We start from the raw sequence: 21,340 nt of genomic DNA, 5'->3' as shown, positions 1-21,340 counted from the left end.
GGTGACATTTACTTTTAATCCCAGTACTCAGAGGCAGAAGCAGATGGACCTGTGTGAGTTCAAGGCCAGTCTGGTCTACAGAGTAAGTTCCAGGATAGCCAGGACTATACAGAGAAACCCTGCCTTTAAAAACAAACAAACAAAAAACAAAAAAGCAAACAAACAAACAAACAAACAAAAAAAAAAAACCAACCAAATCAAAAAAAAAAAAAAAAAAAATGCTGGCAAGGATATGGGGAAAGAGGAGCCCTTATTTAATGCTGGCAGAAGTGTCATGGGCACAGCCTCTGTGGAAGCTAGGATGGAGATTTCTCTGAAAGTTAAAGTGCTGGCAAGCTCACTCGGGGGTTAAAGCACCTGCCGCACAAGCCTCATGACCCTAGATTGATCCCCAAAACAAATGTAAAGGTGGAAAGCAAAAACTAACCCCTCAACCTGTCCTCTGACCTCCAGAAGAGGGGAGGGGAGAACAAGGGGGAACAGCGGAAGGGAGGGGAGGGGAAGCCTCTAGAAGTAGGGGCTGGCTCTTAATGGCTGAGCCATCTCTGAAGCCACTGGGTATATTTTTCTTCCCCTCCCCTGTGTTTCAGAGACTGGGTCTATTCTCTGACGGTAATTCTTCAGGACTCTGGCTAACACCTTCATTCAACATCACCAAGAGAATGCCACCAATCTAAGGCTTAATCCAGAGGTCATGGAACTACAGTCAAGATTCGTGTCCTGCCCACTCACTGCCAGATTTTATGTTTTATTAGACCACAGTCATATTTCGCCATTTTCATCTACAAGTAGCAGAGTTGACGAGTTGCAGATGAAGAGTCTAAAATATTCAGTATTTGGCCTTTGATGAGGATGCGGCTCCTAAATCATCCAACATTGCTTGAATTCCCTGCCCTCTGTTTCTTTGCTCCTCCATCCTCCAGGCTGTGTCCTGGCCTGCCCTCACACTGTCACATGTGGGACACGCTCTGTGCCTGCCCTCACACTGTCACATGTGGGACACGCTCTGTGCCTGCCCTTACCACTGTCACATGCTGGATGAGCTCTGTGCCTGCCCTCACACTGTCACATGTGGGACACGCTCTGTGCCTGCCCTTACCACTGTCACATGCTGGATGAGCTCTGTGAAGTTAGGGTTCTCATGGTAGTTGAGCAGAACTTCGGACTCCACACGTCTCCCAGCCACTTCCAGAACAACCTGAGGCTGTTCCACTTCAAACAGGTGTACACGGCCCAATCCCCGGAGACCCCAAAAGAGCACCTAAGGTCAGGAAGGAGGAGGTTCAATGGCTATGGCTGACATGAGGCCACCAAGTTGGGGGGAAGTGAAGAGGTTTCAGTTGGTGCTACCTCAACACGGAACTCCCTGAGCACAGGGCGCACACTAGGAGGCAGAGACAGGTGTCCAGAGATGGGTTCAACCAGTGAAGCCAGATCCTGGGGCTCCACATCACTGGGAACTGAGGGCTAAAAGAAAAAACAAATCAGAAGTTACACCAAAACATGGAAAGCCTAGGCTTGGAAAAGGGCCATGGATTTCTGTGATGTGTCAGTGCAGGGGACCAGGACAGGGCTGGATTTGTAGGAAGGACCTCCCAGAGAGCAGATGTGAGTATGGGAGTCTGAGGCATCCAGGGTGGGATAACCCCAGGATGAACAGCAGTATGGGTTCTCTAGAGGTAGAGACCTGACAAGATAAACTTTGGATATATCCATCAGTAGTCTTAGGGTCAGAGTGTCCAATAAAGTCAACCCAAGAGAGACTCGCAGCTAGCATTCTCTTGGGGAAGAGACTAGATGTGTTATCCTTGGGATGCCCTAAGGTAGGATGTCCTGGTCAATGAAAGTGGAGGTACAGTCTGCCTGTCAGGCCAGGGCACCTAACCTCAAGATGGCCACTGTAGTCCAGCTCAATAAGTTCGAAGGTAGCAATGATTTCTCCAGCAGCCTGAGGTCCCTTCCTCAGGGGAAAGAACTGCAGCTCAGGGCGCTGATATGGGTCCTCTATCAACTTTACCCTCGGGGCTGCAAATGCCCTGCCCAGGAACACAGCAGGGCCCTGTGGGGGGCAAAGCAGTAAGGAAATAAGAAAGATACAGCTGGTTGTGGTGGCTACAGCTTGAATCCCAGCACTTAGGAAACAGGGGTAGCTCCCATGAGTTCCAGGTTAGCTTGGTCTACACAGTGAATTCCAGGCCAGCCAGGACTACAAAGTGAGACATTCTGCCCCCAACCCCAAAAATACAGGGAAAAAATTCAGGGGTAGAATGCTCAGAAGTTAAAGAGCAGGCACCAAGGCAGTGGGGAAGAGGTAGCTGGAGATGGGGTGGAAGAAGGAAACACTCACAAACTTATTGTGGTCGAAGACATTGATGACCACCAACGGAGGCTCCTCTCGCAAATGTTCCCGCCTCCCGTCCACAATCAGCTGGTCAAATACCAAGAGTTCATCCCACAGGGGACTCAGTGTCTGCTCCAAGACCTTGGGAATCATGATGACAACGGGGCAAAGATGGATATCAGAAGGGAGCCCCTTCATACATCAGGTGGACAGTCAATGTAATGCTTCAACTAGCTGTTTATCACCAAAGGCATGGCTGTCCTGTTCTGGTGTCTCTCTGTGACCATCCGCCATTCTTTTGTCTTAGCCCTAAAGTCAACCCCAGGAAACAGTGGCTGTCTGTTCTATACCAGGGCCTGAGTCAGGCCAGAGTCCTATCTAGGATTCTCTCCTGAGAATTCAAGGTGGGAAGAGAAACATAGGGGCTTGGACAAGAGTGCACCTTGTCCCCTGCTCCCCTCTGTCTACGACCCAGCCTGACTCTCACCCGTGTGGTCTGGCACTGGGTAGAGATGAGGACACGGGCAAAGGGGTCCGAGAGGCCGCTGTCATCTGCTGCCAACACACCTCGGGCCTGGTACAGGTGAGCCCGCAGCTGGAAGTAGCTGAAGTCTGAGATGGGGGGGGGAAGGAGCCATGCTTTCTCAGGGGAACACTGAGGTTCCCTGACTCATGAACCCCTGCCTAGGGCCAACAGCAAGGTGAGCTGACCCTGGCCCAGAACTCACCATCCCGGTGTAGGCTGTGGGGCAGCCCAGCCAAGGGTTCAGGCAGGAGATCTTCGGGCAACTCAGAGGTACAAGCCTTGGATTGCTTGCCCAGCCCCAGCCACAGGAAGAGCTCCAACTTGGCACAGACCTCCCCAGGGGCTGCTCCAGGTGCCTGTGTGGGAAGGAGGAATGCTGGAGTCCCATGCCCTAAATCTCTCTGGTACCCAAGTTTCCCCACTCCTTCTTCTGCATCCTTCCGCAGGCCCCGTCCCACCCCATGCCTTATGATGCCACCCCCATATCCACAGCCCAAATGCATAACCCGTCCTCCCTTCTTTCTCCACTCCATCCTCAGCACCTTTTCATTTTCTGTCCTTTACCCCAGGGGTCTCAGCATCTCACTATTAAAAACCTGCTTTGGTATCTCTTCCAGAGACAGCCCATTTGGAAACTTTCTACTTGTAAACTAGCTCTGCTTGCAAGAAAGATCACTCTTCTTCCTCATTCCCCTTGCCTGTAAGTCAGGACCACTATAGGCCCAGGACAGACAAGTTTGCTCTTGACGTCACTCCCAGGCTCACCTGGACAACACCACAATTCCTTGTCACCTTTCTGGACGGTTGAAAACAGTCAGGGAGTTTCTGGTTGGGAACCACAGGCCACCAGCTCCGATGCTCCACCCTGTCTGTGAACCTCACATCCCACTCTCCCCAGTAACTCCATTCCAGCCCCGTCTCACTGTGAGTAGCAGACTCTGGATCTTCCCACAGTCTCGGCCTCGCTCCTCCTCCACCACGGAGAACAGCACATCCTGGGCTGGGACGCGGGCATAGGCCACACGGCGCTGACCACTGAACATCCAGACCAGCACATCAGGGAGGGGTGACTGTGGCTGCGAGTGAGGAGAGGTTTGCTCAGGGAGTTTGGATGCCTTGACCCTGAAACTTGATACTTTAAATGCCTTGACCTTTTCTGAACCCCACCTGCCCCCTGACCTCTCCTGGATGCACCGGAGCACATCTCAGACTCGAGGTCCAACCTAAAATCTTCACCGGGGATACAGCATTCTGCCCTTGTCACTTTCACATCAAAAGTTCAGTGGTATTAAGCACACTCACTCATAGTGGTGCTGATGGCCATGCATCCCCAGAACTCCTCCCACCTTACAACACAGAAGCTCAGCACCCACTAAGTGCTCACTCCCCATCTCCAACTGAGGGTCCAGTTCCCAGCAACACAAAAAGGCAAATACAACAAAACTAGAAATTAAGAGCTGGCTCGGTGCTTAAAAGCACTGACTGCTCTTCCAGAGGACCTGCGTATAGTTCTCAGCATGGTGGTTGTAACTCCAGTTCCAGGGGAACCGATGCCTCTTCTGACTACAGACATCAGGTGTGACCATAGTACAGTAATATACATGCAGGCAAAGAATCTATACAGGCAAACTAAATAAACCTTAAAAAAAAATCCAAACTGATAAAGTCAGGCATGGTAAGTTGCGCCTTTAATCTCAATACTTGGGAGCCAAAGGCAGGCAAATCTCTGAGTTTAAGGCCAGCCTGGTCTACAGAGTGAGTTTCAGGACAGTCAAGGCTGCACACAGAAACCCTGTCTCAAAAACAAACAAACAAACAAACAACAAAGGAAGGAGATAGGATACACTATGTGTGTCATAAAATATCCTTTGACAAAGGAGAGATGTCAAACATTTTTAGGACAAGATGGGGGTGCAACTCAATGGTAAAACACATGCTAATCATGGGCGAGGTAAGAAAGGAAGGAAGGTAGAGAGGGAGGCAGGAAGGGAAGGAGGGAGGAAGAGTATGATATTTGCTCTAAGATCTAATTTAATGACATTCCTATCCTGCTCTTCCAGTGCTGATTTCTGCCCGCCCAAACCTCCAGTTGTAGGCATTTGTACAAACTGGGTATCTATCCTCTCTCATACACCAAATTCCAACCATCAGATGGGCTTGGAACTGCAGCTGCTGCTTCACCAGGACCAACCACGATGTTTAGACTGTCAGCTTCCGCTGTGTGCACAAGCTCTCCCCACACATTCCAGTCAAAGGAGGCCATGCCTGAGGTAGATCAGCCACCTGTCCCTTCCAAACCAATCCTGAGTCATCTTGGGAGCCCCACCGAACCCAGGAACCCTTAACTACACCAAAGGAAGCATGCAGCATCCGAAGGACAACAGTTACATCTGCCCAAAGGTCTCTGGAAGGGTGAAGTATGCAGAGTGGGAAACCGGTAGGCAAGGAAGGCATCATCACCTCCTGAGCCAGGAAGTGCAGCTTTGCCAGGAGCTTCTTGGCCAGCGCCACAGTCCTCTGAATGTTGTTCTGCCTCAGGCTCCGTAAAAGCCGCAACCCTTGCCTTGCCATCAGATTCTAGAAGGGCAGGCAGAGAACATGAGTAGAAAGGACTCCAACAGGCATCCCTGCTTCCTTCCCTCCTCTGATTCATCCCCTTCCCAGCTTGTACCAGGCTGTGTGTCAGGAGTTTCGCTCGGCAACGATCCAGGGCATTGGGTCGAGTCATGGTCCTGCGCTCGGCACCTTGGCAGAACTGTCTGCGGAGAGAAGTCAAGGACAAGATCAAGACCCTGGAACCTTGTCCTTCAGGAAGGCTTCCTGTGTCCCGACTCTGACAGTCCTTCCTCGGGGAGCCCCATACCCACATACAACAAGCATACCCTGGTCTTTAAGTCAGCAGCCACCAATATTTAACACGAATGTTTCTCTCCTGCTCTGGCTACTTCAGCTACAAGTTTGTAGACCAACAGCCTGACTACCCTCTGCTTGCTAGTGAGATAAGGCAGCTCCACCCAAGAACTACAACATCATGACCCGCTTGTTTACACTCTGGGAGAGTCTAGTACCACATTAATCAGAAAGGAAAGCCTGCTTTAGTCTCCACTAGCTTGACTAAAAGATAGACTTCCAAGTGAGGTGGTGCATGACGCCTTTAATCTCAGCACTTGGGAGGAAAAGGAAGGTGGAGGTCTGTGGGTGTGAGGTCAGCCTGCTCTACTCAGGAAGTTCTAAGACAGCCAAGGCAATAAAGTGAGACCCTATCTTGGAGAGGGGATATAACACCACCAAACCAAATGCATGATTTCCAGTGACCACTTCCAACCAATGCACTTCAAAGTTGGGCTGCTAAGATGGTTCGGGGGAAAGGTGCGGGATGCCTAAGGATGAGAAGCCTCATGGAGAAGAGAATCAACTCCTGAGAGTTGTCTTCTAACTTCCCCATTCTCCTTGTGATGTGAATGCACGCATGTACACACAATTAAGGTATTTTTAAAATGCAATTAAGGAATGTTTTTTAAAACATATAGAAGTCAAGCTGGCTGGTGGTAGCATACACCTTTAATCTCAGAACTCAGGAGCTAGAGGCTTGTCAGTTTGAGGCTAGCCTGGTCTACAGAGCAAGTTCAAGGACAGCTGGGGCCACATAGAGAGAAATCCTGTCTCAAAACAAACAAACAAAACCCCACATAGAAGCCAAATTAAATTGTTACCTTAATCTTTCACCAAATTATTTACATCCTTTCTTAAAAATCTAGAACCAGGATGGGTACAAGACTCAGCCACAGAGCACATGCTTCACACACTTGAGGCTGACGTTAATGCCCAGAACATGCATGCACGCACCAGCATCCAGCATCCAGCCCCTTCTCGCATCTTTCTCAGGATCACCTGGTCCAAGTTTCTTTCTCTCACAGAATCATGGCAGACACCTCCTCACTACACTAGCTGTTGTTCTCTCCCTCACTGCCCTCACTGCCCTCACTACACACACTGTCCTCACTGCCCTCACTGCACACTCTGTACTCACTGCACACACTGTCCTCACTGTCCTCACTGTACTCACTGCCCTCACTGTCCTCACTGCCCTCACTGCCCTCACTACCCTCACTACACACACTGCCCTCACTGTCCTCACTACACACACTGCCCTCACTGCACACACTGTACTCACTGCCCACACTGTACTCACTGCCCTCACTGTCCTCACTACCCTCACTACACACACTGCCCTCACTGCACACACTGTCCTCACTGCCCACACTGTACTCACTGCCCTCACTGCCCTCACTACACACACTGCCCTCACTGCACACACTGTACTCACTGCCCACACTGCCCTCACTGCACACACTGTCCTCACTGCCCTCACTGCACTCACTGCCCTCACTGCACACACTGTACTCACTGCCCTCACTGTCCTCACTGTCCTCACTGCCCTCATTGCACTCACTGCCCTCACTGTCCTCACTGCCCTCACTGCACACACTGCACACACTGTCCTCACTGCCCTCACTGCACTCACTGTCCTTACTGCCCTCACTGTCCTCACTTTTCTTACTGCTCTCACTACACACACTGTCCTCACTGCACACACTGTCCTCACTGCACACACTGTCCTCACTGCACACACTGTCCTCACTGTCCTCTGCCTTCACTGCACTCACTGCCCTCACTGCACACACTGCACTCACTGTCCTCACTGCCCTCACTGTCCTCACTGCCCTCACTGTACACACTGTCCTCACTGCACACACTGTACTCACTGCACACACTGTACTCACTGCACACACTGTACACACTGCACACACTGTACTCACTGCACACACTGTACACACTGCCCTCACTGCACACACTGTACACACTGCCCTCACTGCACTCACTGCCCTCACTGCACACACTTTACTCACTGCACACACTGTACACACTACCCTCACTGCCCTCACTGCACACACTGTCCTTACTGCCCTCACTGCCCTCACTGCACACACTGTCCTCACTGCCCTCACTACACACACTGCCCTCACTGCACACACACTGCCCTCACTGCACACACTGCCCTCACTGCACACACACTGCCCTCACTGCACACACTGTCCTCACTGCCCTCACTGTACTCACTGCATAGAACATTCTCAAAAGTACCCAGAAGGCCGTCATCCCTTTCCCACTTATTTTGCTTCACTGCAGTTGCCTGTCTGATGGTAAAATATTAAACTCTAAAAGTGGACTGGAAGGCTCCGCACATCTGATCTGTTATCTCTAACCTCATCAACTGTACCTGTCCCATCAAGGACAACCTTGTGTCACACTTTCCTCTTTGCTCCTCTATAGATTATGTTGAGAGCAAAACATCCTTGTGCATACAGAGAAACACTGGAGATGCCAAGAAAGTTAAGCACACAGTATGCCTCTTCAGTGGAATAAGCAGCTTAGCTATTCCTCCTGCAAGGCCAGGGATGAATGTAGTAACAACCTGGTGATCATTGCTACCTGATGAGCAAGGCTCTGCCCATAGCTCCCAGAATTTGTTTTACTTATCCCATGTCCTTTCCCCCTAAAACCTTGAGCATTGCTTCTAGGCCATAAAACCCATCCTAATAAGTGAGCCACTTGTACTTTATAACAACCTCAGTGACTCCTATGCTATCTTAGGCCCAGGACAATACTCATGCCCACAGGCGTTATGGTTACCTATCTCTGAGTCAACGATACCCATCTTTGTGAAAGAAGCCAGATGTCCTTTGCAAAAATTCTCAATGGGAAACATGTTTTAAATTTGTTATCCACCTGAAACTGAGTGATCAGAACCCCACCCCCCAATTGTGCTGCTCTCAAAAATGGCTAAAGTGAATGATCTGGGTCAGAATACAAAAGTCCTGGAGCAGCACCAGTCTCTAAAAATCGGGACAATCGGGTTCCACACTTGTCCCTTTGTGGGTTGTTTCCCTGTCTGCAGGGAACCTCTACAAATTTATACCACACACATTACCCACCACAGCTATACATTAAGGCCCTGTCTTGTTGCGGGTCGGAAGCCGTGGTAAAAAGAGTGAGCAGGCATTCAGGTAGAAAGCTTGGAGAGTTGTAGAAGTCAGCAGCATCAACAGCAGTGTTTCTGGAAGGAGTGGGATCTCCTATGTCCCCAGGCACAGATATGGATGGAGAAGTGAGCATCCAGAGTCTATGACTTTGATACTTCTGTCTTGGGGTCATGGCTGAGTCTCTGCAGATTTTCAGGATCTTTCTCTCTGTGCTCTAGAATCATCCAACCTCGTCAACATAATGTAAATTTGCATTTCCTGCAAATAATTATCCCCAGAATTCAGTGCATCTTGCTGCCTGTTTACTAGATACAAGTCTACTTTCCAGGCTTGCTCACATCTCCAGAAACAAGCTTCCAACACCCTTCCTTCCTTCACACCTTATCTTCAACAGCCCAGTTCACACAGCCAGGCAAGTTGGGAAGGTTAATGTTGGCCATCACCTGGACAGGATCTACGGTTGCCAAGGAAATAAGCCCCTAGTGCATGTTTGTGAGAGGATTTCTAGATTGGGTTAGTTTACTTGGGAAGATCCAGCAGAACTGTGGATAGCCCCATCTCATACACTGAAACTCTGGATTGCAAAAGAAATGGAGAGAGTGAGCCCCAAGCACTGTCACTCCTGCTTCCTGACTGTGGGTGCAGTGTGACATCTGTGTCTGGCTCTTGCTTTTCCTGCTCTAATGGACTACAGCCCTGAAAATGGAAACCAAAATAAGCTCCTCCTTCCTGAAGTCCTTTTTGAGAGGTATCCTTTTATAGCAACGAGAAAAGCGACAGACACAGCTAAAGTCTTGGAGGTCTTTTGTGATGTCACACATTTTTCTCTTTTATCACCTAGCCACGCCGTGCTGGGTTGTGCTATGCTGTGCTGATATATCCAACTACAAATTTTCTCTTGAATTCACTCTTCTGGTCTTTTATTGTTGCTTTGGTTTTGGTTGTTGAGACAGGGTTTCTCTGTGTATCTCCTGGCTGTCCTGAAACTCATAGAGATCCACCTGCCTCTGCCTCCTGAATGCTGGGGTTAAAGACATGTGTTAACATAGACCGGGCTTATTTATTTATTTATTGACAGTGAATGAATGATCTCATGTATGCCACTCTGGTCTCAAGCTGAGGCTGACCTTGAACTTCTAATCCTCCTGCCTCTACCTCCAAGTGCTGGGATTGCAAGCATGCACCGTCACGCTTGGTTACTGCAATGCTGGAGACTGAACCCAAAGGCTTTGTGCACACTAGGCAGTCACTCTGTCGAGTGATCTGCATCCACAGCTCCTGAGCCAGTTCACCCCATCTCCACTGCATGACTTTGTTCATCTCCCATCACCTAAACCATTTCAGAGCCTTCTTTAGTATTCCTGTCTTCTCTCTCACACCCTCTTTCTCCCACCTCATCCTTTCTAAAGTTATAAATGAAAATTTCACGACCTTCAGTGGTTCTCCCCTGCAGCTCAGAGAAGAAACCACGGCCACAATAGTGACCTAGCAGGTGCCACAGGTGTTTGCTGAATAATGAGGAAGCCCTTAAGAACAGTGTCAGAGACTTGAGTGCCTGGGGCAGGTGGTCAAATTCCTGGGAGTGCAGATGAAAGCCAGAAACAACTAGGACTAGTTCATGTGGTTAGAGCAAGTAGTGACTGAAAAAGGACCAGTTAAGGATGCAGAGAGGCAGATGCCCGCAGAGCTAGCTATGCAGGAGGTGAAAGGTTAAATCAGCATCACAGAGGTGTTGCTAAGGAAGCACTTCCTCCCGGTATCTGAAGGTAGGGCCATCACAGAGATGCAGAAGGATCTGCATCTGGCTAGGTACAGACTGGATGGAGATGGGCAGGTTTACTGGTTGGTTTTTGGCAACTTGACACAGGCTAGAGTCATCAGAGAGGGAGGAGGAAATGCCTCCATGAGATACAGCTGTAAGGCATTTTCTCAATCAGTGGTCAGTGGAGGAGGGCCCAGCCATCCCCGGGTTGTGGGTTCTGGGTTCTATAAAGAAGCAGGCTGAGCATGCCAGGGGCAGCAAGCCAGTAAGCAGTACACCATAGCCTCTGCAGCAGCTCCTGCCTTGGTTGGACTCCTGTCCTGACTTCCTTCAGTGATGAACAGGGATGTGAAAGTTAAGCCAAATAAACCCTTTCATCCCCAGTTTGCTATTTGATCATCCCTTTTGTTGCAACAATAGACACCTTAACTAAGCAGAGTTTTCCTTCCCTTGTGAAACAGGAGGGAAGGGAAACCTTATAAGCCTCAGGGAGCCCAACGCCCTGTAACTATCCTGAGCTCCCTTGATACAGGCCCCTCTCCTCATTCTTCCGTAGGTGCTGGACACACACGGTTTGAAACTCCCCCTGATCTAGGAAGTCATCTTGAGTCCCTCTCCCATCCTCAACCTGGCCACAGTAGGCAGCTCTATGGGCTGACATTCAGCTCACCGGCTGCCAGCCACCAGCTCTTCCAGAGTCTGCTTGAGTCGTGTGCAGGCCCCGAGCCCCGGCCTGCGTTGCATCTTCTCAACCTCCTGCAGGCCATGGTCCTGTGTGGGTTCCAAGAGAAGTCAGTCTCGAGAGTCCCTGGCCCATACCCCACCATGCAGACTTCTCTCCTGATGGCCCCTCACTGGACTCTGGTTCTGACTCTCTGGCCCCCTCTGTCTCCACTCTATCAATCGCTCTACAACCTCCCAAAACTTGGTTCCCTTCAGTTTGCAGAAACTTAGAGCTTTGGCCACCATTTCCCTGCCCTGCACCAACAAGGTTATCAGCTCCACCCCATCAGCCTCTACTTTGGAGCTCCTTCAGAGCCTCCGTCTCCCGCTTCCTGTGGTTGGACCTTTCCCTTCAGGTGCCATCTTGCACTCACCAGTCTCTCAGCTACTTTGCACACACTGTTGCTGCTATGCAGACGCCAAGTATAATCCTCCCAGCGGCTCCATACACATAGGCAGGGCTTTTGGTGACGCAGAGGCAGGCAGAGATACGGCCTGGTCAGACGGAGAGAAGATAGGAGCTTGGGGACACCTTGATTGCTCAAGAATCTCTTTATCCCCTCCTCAAGTGACCAGGGTCACTTACCCATTACCATCCACAGGTTCAGGCCACTGAGCTGGTGTCCTCAGCAACTCTTGTTCCTCCTGCTCTGACCCTCTGTCCTCAGATTCCAAGAGAGGCTGAGCTTCTAGTGTGCTGCCTTCAGACCCCTCATCAGCCCTTGATCCTTGGCCTAATTGCTCTTCCTGGCGGCCTGCATGACCTGCACCCCATTGAGGAGAGCATCAGGCTGAAGGTCAGGGACTCCCCCCCACAGCCCCTCTCTCAGGAAAGCAGAACCCACCGCTCTCCCGGAAGTGAACACCCCTTCCTATGGCCTCCTGTCTGAAACAAGGGACCATTCCCAGTCTCGTGGCTTTTTGAGCTCATCTGGGCTACACACCAATGGAAATCTCCAGGCTGATGGGCTTCTTGGCCAGTGAAGGGTCAATCATGGTGGCCTCAAAGAGCACCCCGAAAAGCAGAAAATCTTCCAAGGGTGCTAGGGCATTCTAGGAAAGAGAGTGAGGCTGGGGGTCAGCTCCCACTCTTCAGAGGAGCAGTCTGTTCTGCTTGGTCACAATGGCTACCTAAAGACATCAAAACTGTGGTTCAGGAGGCTCTGTGTCTTAGCTCCCTTTCTGTTCCCGGTAGCCCACAGAGAACTGACTCCCTCAATATATAGCATGTTTAGACACTAGAGCACATGTGTGCACATACACAGGATTCTTCATCCAAGTTCCCAAACTGAAAACAGCATCACGATGTCTGATGCTGAGGGTGACTCCAGCCCCTCCTACCTCTGGCAGAGGCAGCAGCTCCTCCACCTCCACCTCCATAGCACTGGGAATCTCAGGCACATCCACGCTGGTGCTGCCATTGGCAGGCTGCAAAATACCAGCTGGGGTCTGACCCTGCCTGGGCTTCTCCTTCTTCTTTTTCTTCTTTCCAGTGAGCCGGGACAATCTGGACCCTTGTGTAGTCTGGGAGGGTTTAGGTTCAACTCTGCCTTCGAACACATCCATGGACACAGCTACCAGAAGTCGACCCCGGAACCAAATGCCTTCCCCAAGGCCTTCGTTGAGACTTTGAAGACCATCCCGCAGCCTGCCGCTGGGGAGCGAGCCATAGAGGGGTACCCAGGCTGGACCGAAAGTGGGGTTAAACCCCGCTGTAGGGGGACAAGAACAGGTCTTGAAGGGGAACACAGAATAAATAGGTACTGTTCTGAACTGTATACCCTTGTATCCTGGGATGGGGAAGAGAAGGCAGGGTTCGGTTCTGAAGGGAGTGTAACAGTATCGGGCAGAGGACCTCTCTGAGCCTTAGGGAGTAGATGAGGTTGGGGTGGAAGACTGGTGTGGTAAAGGTTTGGGGGAGTGGGCGGATACTTCAGAATGATCAGTTCCCTGCAAGGCTTGACTGGAGTGGCCATGGTGCTTAAGAGGGCGGGATCACGTCGGAAGGCGGAGCCTGGTTTGGAACAGTTTGTTTTGTGGGGCGATGATCCTCCCTGGGCCACCTTTGTTCTAAAGATGAGCTCTCCTCTGAGGAGCTGATGTGATCCACGGCTGACAGGGCCTGGCGCGGACCAGACGTGCTCACCTGCGCGACTCGAATTGGAGATCCGCCTCAGGTCTAGCACGTGTGTGGCAAGTGCCACATCCACGAGAGGTGCGTCGTCACGCAGCTGCAGGCGCAGGCTGCGCGTTAGCGGCGGGAAGAGTTCCACGAAGCTCAACTGCTCGTTCCACTCGGGCGCTGTCTCCTCGCCCCGAACCGAAGTCTCACCCTGAAGGCCAAGTCAGGCGGTAGGGGTCAATGAGGGTCCTTAAAGATGGCTCAGCAGGTGGTGCTTGATATCAACCCGATGACCTGAGTTGTCCCTCCTATAGGTTGTCCTCTGACTTCCACACATGTGCTGTGACACTCAGCGCCCCACGCACATACACAAAATAAAGGCTGGGGAGATGGCTTGGTGGTTAAGGTCTAGCATGAGTTCTACTCCTGCACAGGCCTGGGTCCCCCTCCATACATCCAGCAGCCCACGAACACTTATGACTCCAGCTGTGGGGATGTCTGACACCTTCAGGCCTCCATGAACACCTGTCCTCGTGTGCTCATAACTCCACAGAGATATTCATGCATACATAATTAAGAATAAAAAATAGTCTTGGGAGGCAGAAGCAGGCAGATCTCTGAGTCTGAGGCAAGCCAAAGTGAGTTCCAAGACAGTAGAAGAAACCCTGTCTTGAAAAACAAACATGGGCTGGAGAGATGGCTCAGTGGTTAGGAACACTGACTGCTCTTCCAGAGGTCCTGAGTTTAAATCTCAGCAACCACATGGTGACTCACAAACATCTGTAATGAGATCTGATGCTTTCTTCTGGTGTGTCTGCAGACAGTGTACTTATAATAAATAAATTATTTAAAAAACAAAAAAAGAACAAACAACGAAAAACAGTCATTGTGGCACATGCCCGCAATCCTACCAGACGGATCTCTGAGTATCCGGGCTACATAGCAAAACCTTGTCTCTAAATGAATAAATAATGATTATCTTTAATAAATACTTTTTTAAAGACTTGGGCTGCAGCATGGGGGATAGGAGTGACTTACCTGCTGACCCAGGAAGCTCACCCGCACGTATGGGTCCAGGAGAACGTGTTGGTCATGCAGGGCTCGGGCCAGACTGCCCAGCAGCCCCGTGCGCACCGTGGGAAGCCCCTCTGCACGGTATACGCGGACTCGCAGCCGTGCCCATGGTCTCTCAGCCTGCACCCCACGAGGCAGAAGTAGATTCCTAGGAAGAGCCAACGTGAGGAGTAAAGCTGAACGCCTCTGCTTCTCTGCTCTCTCGAGGTCAAACTTCATCAATTTTCTACCCCTCCCCCCACACCCCAGCTCACTTCTCTATGTCGGAACCGGTCCCTGGGGATGAGGGTGGCGGTAGAAGGGGAAGGTCCCCACGAGCCCTCACAGACAAGGTGACCTTGACAAAGCCCTTGGTTCCGGCGCGGGTGTCACGAGGGTCGTGCAAGGGAGCCCACTTTTGGTGGAAGTGGCCATCTGAGGATGGAGGAAGGAGAGTGAAGGGACATCTAAGGGACAGAGACTCAGGACGCTGGACAATGGCTGGGGTTGGGGCAACACATCCTGTCTCAAGCGGAGAGAAGAACCACCGTACAAGAAAGGTCGGCATTCACAAGTGATGGCTGTCTTCCACCTTAGTACACTAGGGATAAAGCCGGTGACTGCAGAGAACTTAGTTCATTTGTTCATACAAATAAGTTTCAGTGCGGGGGGGGGGGGTCAATACCTGGCTGGTCCAAGGCCATCCCCAAGTCCATCCTGAAGGTTCCTATCCTGGTGGCCATAAATGGGAGAGTCTGCGAGTGGAAAGCCTGGGGGGTGGGGGGGAGGGTTAGTGCTTTGGGATCTTTCTCCCTGCCCCCTCCTTTTGACTCTCAGTCTACAGCCCTGGCTGGGCCTTGAACTCGGGGCGATTTTCCTGCCTCAGTCACCCAAACGTCCAGCTGGGCACCTCCCTTTCCTGACGTGAATCTGCTTTCCCACTCACGGTTATCTCCAGCAGCAAGTCTTGGAGATGAAGCCGAGTCTCATGAAATTCGAACAAGAAGTACTGGGTTGAGCGGGGTGAGAAAGGTTGGAGTAGCGAGACGAGGTTAGACGCGGAAGGCTCACTCAGTTCATCCCGAATTCTTGCCGAGAGAATGTGCTCCCTTTCCCGAAAGGCACCTACACATTCTTCCCTCTTTCCCGGGATGACTTGCCTGGCCTGGCTCAAAACCCTGAACCAGTATCTTTGCATCCTGGCCCCGCCCTCTGGGGAACAGGTCTCTCTGAATCCCTCCCATTCTCTCAGGCCTGCCCCCTTCCTCGGTGGCCTCTCACCTCATTGAAGAAGGGACAGTTGGTTCCACGCACTGTTGCAGTCACTCGGCGCTGGTCCCCGACACGAACAGCCACATAGGGGTTAATATTGACTCCCACCAGCTTCTGGGCTTCAAGTACTGTGACCCCTACCTAGGTAAGGAATGAAATAATGGAAGGAAAGAAAGCAGAGCTGCCTGGGTAAGGGGAAAGACCTGTGAGATTCCATGAGGGCTGGAGTCATACCTGGAAGTCCTGGGCTTTGCACATCTTGAAGGGGTCCCCCCGGGGCAAGCCCAGGGCACGGCTGTAAAGAAGTATAGGGTCAACTCTGTTCTTCCTCCTCTTGCACCCACACATACGGTTGCATGGCGCCGGGATGAGGAGTCTGTCCTATGAACTGTTGGAGTCAGAGCCTTCCCTACCTCCATTTCATGCCTACATCCAGAATTCGACTCACTCTTGGAGCTCTGAACAAAAGTTGGTTGAGACCTGCTCCTTGGCAACACGGTGCTACCTGGAACTCTGACGTGAACAGCCGACACTGCCTGTCCTCATCAAATCCCTTTCCAAACTGGTGGGAGCTGCTCTAAGAGACTCTGAACATGGCGGTGTCTGTAAGCGACTGACCTTTCCAGTACCCTGGTGTGGATGGGTGTGGCTTATGTGTGTGAGGAAAGCTGACTCAGTGACAGGGTGTGGGACCAGAAGCGTGTGAGTGCGTTACCTTTTGAGGGGGCTGAACACCACCCCAGAAATCTCCACGTCAGGCTCCAGCTCCAGCTCCTCCTCCAGCTCCAGCTCATTCTCCTCATCATCCTGTGTTCCTAGACTTCGAGCTAGCCTGCGGCCCAGAGCCACTGCCCGACGCTCCAGCCAGGCCTCCCCAGGCCTGAGAGGAAAGGTCCCCAAAAGTCACGCATGCATAGTGCCTGTCACCTGCTGCTAGGCATTCCTTGCCTTGGCTTATCTTAGAATTGACCCCCACTTATCCTGGGACTAACTCTTTTGTTTTGGTTTGGTTTTTTTGAGACAAGGTTTCCCTGGGTAGCCTAGGCTGTCCTGGAAGCCAATTTGCAAACTGCACTGGCCTCAAATTTACAGCAATCTGCCCACCTCGGCTTTCCAAGTGTTGGGATTAAAGGTATGCACACCACACCCAGCTTTGGACTAACTCTTAATCCTGAGATTGGTCTAATTTCAGAACCTTCAGTCCTGATGCAAGGACTGACCTCTGATCTTATAATTCAATCACTGGAATCTCAAACTCTACAATTAAATCATGTCATAGGCTCTTCTCCCCAACACTGACCCTGGTTGTTTCCTATCACCCCCACATACTTACTCCATATCCTGGAAGCCCGCATTGGGGATGATCAATTCTAAACTGGGAGGAAAAATAGAGAGGATAAGACCTGACCATAGAGAACTGAGATCACAGCACCCAGCAGGCCCAGTGTGGATGGATGTGAATGCTATTTCTTTCTCTTTAGGGCTACTTCTTTCTCATCTGGGGACACAGGGCCTTGCATGGATTACTAAAGGATTACCTGTCTCGAATGGGTGTCCCAAAGTCCTCCTCTGCCCAGGTTCCAGCAGCTCCCTCAGGGGGCTGATACTTTAGGTCAAGCTCCACTTGGATCTGAAAGCAAATACAGCATCCATCGGTGCCCTCAGACTGACATGGGGCTGGGAGAGTGCCAACGCCTTACACACCATGTGAATTGGGAGCCTCTCAGTTAATGTCTGTAGTAGCCTCTGCCTCTGCCCCTGCCTCTGCCTCTGCCTCTGCCCCTCTGCCTCTGCCTCCCTGCCTCAATAGAATGGAGAAAAACAAAAGGACTTGGGGCTAGAGGTACAGCTCAGTTGGTGGAGTGCTTGGCCAGCTTTCAGAAAGGCTCGAGTTTGCGTTCAGCAGCACTGAAACCAATCAAACCTAAGTCTGGAATATACAAAAGCAAACACTCAAACAACAACCAACAACAAGGCTCAACCTCAGTGTGCACGTCACCTCCTGATCCTGTCCTTCCACTGCTCTTGGCCCTCACAGCCTTCTCCCACACAGCTTTTCTAGGTCCAGATCCTTCTAGGTTTCTGCCCTCTCTGCACCCCAACTTCCCACGTCAGCACACTGGATTTTACATGTTTGCCCCCCCCCCCCCCGTCCGAACATTCTCCCTTCTACTTATTGCCTATCACCCTCCGTTCTGAGCACCGACATAGTTTCCTCTGGGAGTCTTCAGGCCTCCCCATCAGGTCACGGATGGATACACACTCTCCCAGCCTGGCACCAGCTCCTCTGTAACACTCATCGTGGTAAGTCTTGTGCAGATACTTGCTTAATGTTTGACCCCCTTGTGCAGCTAGTGGGCTTCAACAAAGCAAATCTTTGTCAGGTTCTGCTCACCACCGAGTCTTCATTGCTCACAGCCACCCTTTAACTTCACCAACGATTGAATGGGGAAAACCGTCAAGCGTAGGTCTGACTTGCCATTATGTAAATGAGACAGCTTAGAGATGCTAATAACTCAACAGGAAGTGACAGATCTGTGATTTGAAGCCAGGTCTACCTCTTCTAAGGATACACCACTTTCTATGAAATACCAGGAAAACCCTATCAGTTCACCATTATCTCCCATAAGAAAAGAAGGGAGTCAACCCCAGAGCCAAGAACAGTACACACACCACACCCCTGGCACTCAGAAATGAGTCTGCTTCTGGCCCATGTAGGACTCAGGCAGGGGCTGCAAACGGAACCTAAGCTGGGCTAAGTGCTTGTTCCCCGCTCCTGCCAAGCTCAGTTTCCTCTCCTTTGATTCAAAGCTCTGCTTAGAGGCTTCTCTGGGTTGCTAAAGATAGGCTGGTGGCACTTACCGGGGATACCTGGAGTCTCTCATCCACCAGAGCTTCCCTGAGCACCAAATGCCCAGCACTTTGCAACTGCTGCAGAGAAATCACCAGGGTCCCCAGAGGCCTAGAAGGATGGTGTGGAGCAGAAGACTGAGCCAGGTGGATGACATCAAGCCATCACCTGGCTCCCCTCGGGTCTCCTCACCTGGGGCTGAACACTCGGCTACAGTTGACCACCTGCACAGACAGACTTTCCCCAGCCAGAGGAGAGCCATAGTGGGGCCAGCGGAACAGCTAGGAACAGAAAGACACCCATGATACCAGGTGCCAGAAAGATTGACCCTCATACCTAATCCAGAGTCTATATCCCCAATGGTCCAAACATGAGGCTGTCCTCTAGGACTGGATCTCAAAAGCCTGGAACAAATCCCTCCAACATGGAGTTTATGTCAATCTAAGGCTGATATGGGACTGATTGCCAATCCAGAACTAATCCCACTAGTTTTGAGAGTGACATCTCAAACCAGGTCTGAACTCTCCAGCCTGAGATTCACACCTTCCAAGCCCAGGAATGAGCCGTTCTGCCCCAGTATGGATCCCATTTCTACTGACCTCACCAACTTCTGCTTCTCGGCCACAGTGAATTTTCCTTGTTTTCTGGGTAAAGCCTGATCAAAAAGGAAACTAGTCATTTATCAGCCCCCCCACCCACATTCATTTGCTTCCCTGACCCTTGCCCCACTGTCTAGGTGCCCCCTCTCACACTTAAAGAAGAGCAGAGGATGGGGAAATGTAGAAGGGGGGCAGGTTAAATAGCTGACCAGGATTTAAGTTGGAGCTGTAAGGAATGAACAATTCTAAAAAGACTTAGACCATCCACTCAAGTCTCACCTCGAAAGCAGAGCCTCACTTGTCGGTCATGGATGCCCGGCAGGCCTGTTAGGTGCCTCACACACACAGTCAGAGCCATGGTCACAGTGCCTCTGGCTCTCAGGCTGCCTGCTTGCCCTTCTGCCCAACTGTGTTGTCCATGACTCACTGGACTCACCCAGCAGGTTCAGCGATCCCTTCCCTCTAGTCAAACACACAGGGGGCAGGCCTGGAGGTCATGGTTGGAGAAAGATCTTGGCTGAAAGCTGTGGGGATAAGGTTCCTGTTGTGGGCACAGGACTCAGCCTGTACCATCTGCAGAATGCCGAGACGCTTGGGCCTCCATAGGCTGGGAGCTGGGATAGGTAGGAACGGAGAAAGACAAGATCTCAGTCTGGTCTGGACTAGCCTAGGAGGGCTCCAGGGCATTGCCTTGGCTTTCTTTCTATCACAGTGATAAAACACCATAGCCAGAAGTAACTTAGAGAGTTTTCTTAGGGTTACTATTGCTGTGGTGAAACACCATGACCAGAAGTAGCTTGGGAGGAAAGAGTGTCCTTCACTCACAGTTCCAAATTAAAGAGCAGGAAGTCACGCAGGGCCGAAAGCTCAAGGCAGAGCTGTTGCAGAGGCTACCGCATTCAGTTTACTCACTTGCTCCTCATGGCTTTCTTGGCCTTTATTTTTTTAATAGAAGCAAAGACTACCAGCCCAGGATCATCTCCATCCACGATGAGCTGAGCCCTCTCCCATCAATCACTGACTAAGAAGACGCCCCACAGGCTTTTTCTCAAATGAGGTTCCCTCCTCTCAGATGACATCAGCTTGTTTCAAGATGACATAAAACTACCCAAAACAATTGACCCCTTATTCACTTGGCACACCAAGACAACAGTATTTAACAATAACCTCTCCTTTCTTTATTGTTCATCTCCAAGATCTCATATTAATAAATAACACAATATAAATCATATTGGAAACATAAAAGTCTCATATTCCCTACACATTCAAACACTTTAAAAATCCAGTTTCTTCTAAAAATATCAGTTTTTTTAAAATCCCCCCAAATCTCTTTAAAGGTTCAAAGTCTCTTAATTGTGGGGTCCTGTAAAAAAAATGTCACATACTTTCTCACTCTAAGAAGGAAGACTCGGGGCACAATCATGATGTGAACAAAGCAGAAACAGACTGGTACTCAGAATCTCAGGACTCCTCCAAAGGGAAGGCCTTGCCACAGCACACAAAGCTCATCTCAAAGGCTCAGGTCAGCCCCGTTCCAAGGCTGTTTCCATCCTTGGTGGTCATCCCATGGTCCTGGCATCTCCAAAATGCAGGGCCTCCTGCTGCAACTAGGCTGCCCCTTCACCAATAGCCTCTATTAGACTCTCTTACAGTACCAAGCCTCAACTTCTCTGCATGACCCCTTCATGCCCTTAAAAGCAGTACCTGAGTGACTCTTAGAAACAACCAAGTTCAGCTGACAGCAGGAGATACAACATAGGCTCCTCTAGAAAACAGCTTCTATGTGTTAACCCTGAAGAAACACTGCCCAGGAGACCTCACCCCGGGGACACTGGGCTTGTCTTAATCACCATTAATTCTTTAGCTTGAGTTGACAGGTGTCGACAATCACAAGAAAGAAAAGTTTTCACATTAAAGTTCTTGGTATCTTATTAACCACAGACAATTATTCAGCCCTAGCTGACCAAACACCACTGACTTAATCCAAATGTCCAACAGCTCTGATAGAGTATTTTTTAAATTGAGATTTATTTATTTTATGCATATG

General features: G+C 50.6%; 1 protein-coding gene across 1 annotated transcript in view; it reads right to left on the bottom strand.

Moving 5' to 3' along the window:
* The window catches only part of LOC308427442 (fer-1-like protein 4), a gene marked incomplete at both ends in the record, with an annotated part of 33,613 nt that extends 13,962 nt beyond the window's left edge, over positions 1 to 19,651 (bottom strand). The window contains 28 exons of the mRNA XM_080925565.1: positions 1,100 to 1,261; positions 1,351 to 1,467; positions 1,886 to 2,059; positions 2,348 to 2,482; positions 2,829 to 2,953; positions 3,070 to 3,223; positions 3,791 to 3,943; positions 5,328 to 5,444; positions 5,539 to 5,626; positions 11,344 to 11,444; positions 11,771 to 11,891; positions 11,983 to 12,160; positions 12,341 to 12,449; positions 12,738 to 13,108; positions 13,543 to 13,729; positions 14,557 to 14,740; positions 14,847 to 15,006; positions 15,257 to 15,341; positions 15,518 to 15,580; positions 15,853 to 15,984; positions 16,078 to 16,138; positions 16,559 to 16,723; positions 17,177 to 17,218; positions 17,382 to 17,473; positions 18,706 to 18,805; positions 18,887 to 18,975; positions 19,294 to 19,349; positions 19,573 to 19,651. Of these exons, the coding sequence (XP_080781691.1) occupies positions 1,100 to 1,261; positions 1,351 to 1,467; positions 1,886 to 2,059; positions 2,348 to 2,482; positions 2,829 to 2,953; positions 3,070 to 3,223; positions 3,791 to 3,943; positions 5,328 to 5,444; positions 5,539 to 5,626; positions 11,344 to 11,444; positions 11,771 to 11,891; positions 11,983 to 12,160; positions 12,341 to 12,449; positions 12,738 to 13,108; positions 13,543 to 13,729; positions 14,557 to 14,740; positions 14,847 to 15,006; positions 15,257 to 15,341; positions 15,518 to 15,580; positions 15,853 to 15,984; positions 16,078 to 16,138; positions 16,559 to 16,723; positions 17,177 to 17,218; positions 17,382 to 17,473; positions 18,706 to 18,805; positions 18,887 to 18,975; positions 19,294 to 19,349; positions 19,573 to 19,651 (3,600 nt within the window). The remainder of the gene's footprint in view (positions 1 to 1,099; positions 1,262 to 1,350; positions 1,468 to 1,885; positions 2,060 to 2,347; positions 2,483 to 2,828; positions 2,954 to 3,069; positions 3,224 to 3,790; positions 3,944 to 5,327; positions 5,445 to 5,538; positions 5,627 to 11,343; positions 11,445 to 11,770; positions 11,892 to 11,982; positions 12,161 to 12,340; positions 12,450 to 12,737; positions 13,109 to 13,542; positions 13,730 to 14,556; positions 14,741 to 14,846; positions 15,007 to 15,256; positions 15,342 to 15,517; positions 15,581 to 15,852; positions 15,985 to 16,077; positions 16,139 to 16,558; positions 16,724 to 17,176; positions 17,219 to 17,381; positions 17,474 to 18,705; positions 18,806 to 18,886; positions 18,976 to 19,293; positions 19,350 to 19,572) is intronic.
* Positions 19,652 to 21,340: the final 1,689 nt, after the last annotated feature.

The sequence above is a fragment of the Micromys minutus genome, assembly GCF_963924665.1.
Source record: "Micromys minutus genome assembly, chromosome: 11".
NCBI lineage: Eukaryota > Metazoa > Chordata > Mammalia > Rodentia > Muridae > Micromys > Micromys minutus.
This window is presented reverse-complemented; position numbering and strand designations above follow the sequence as displayed.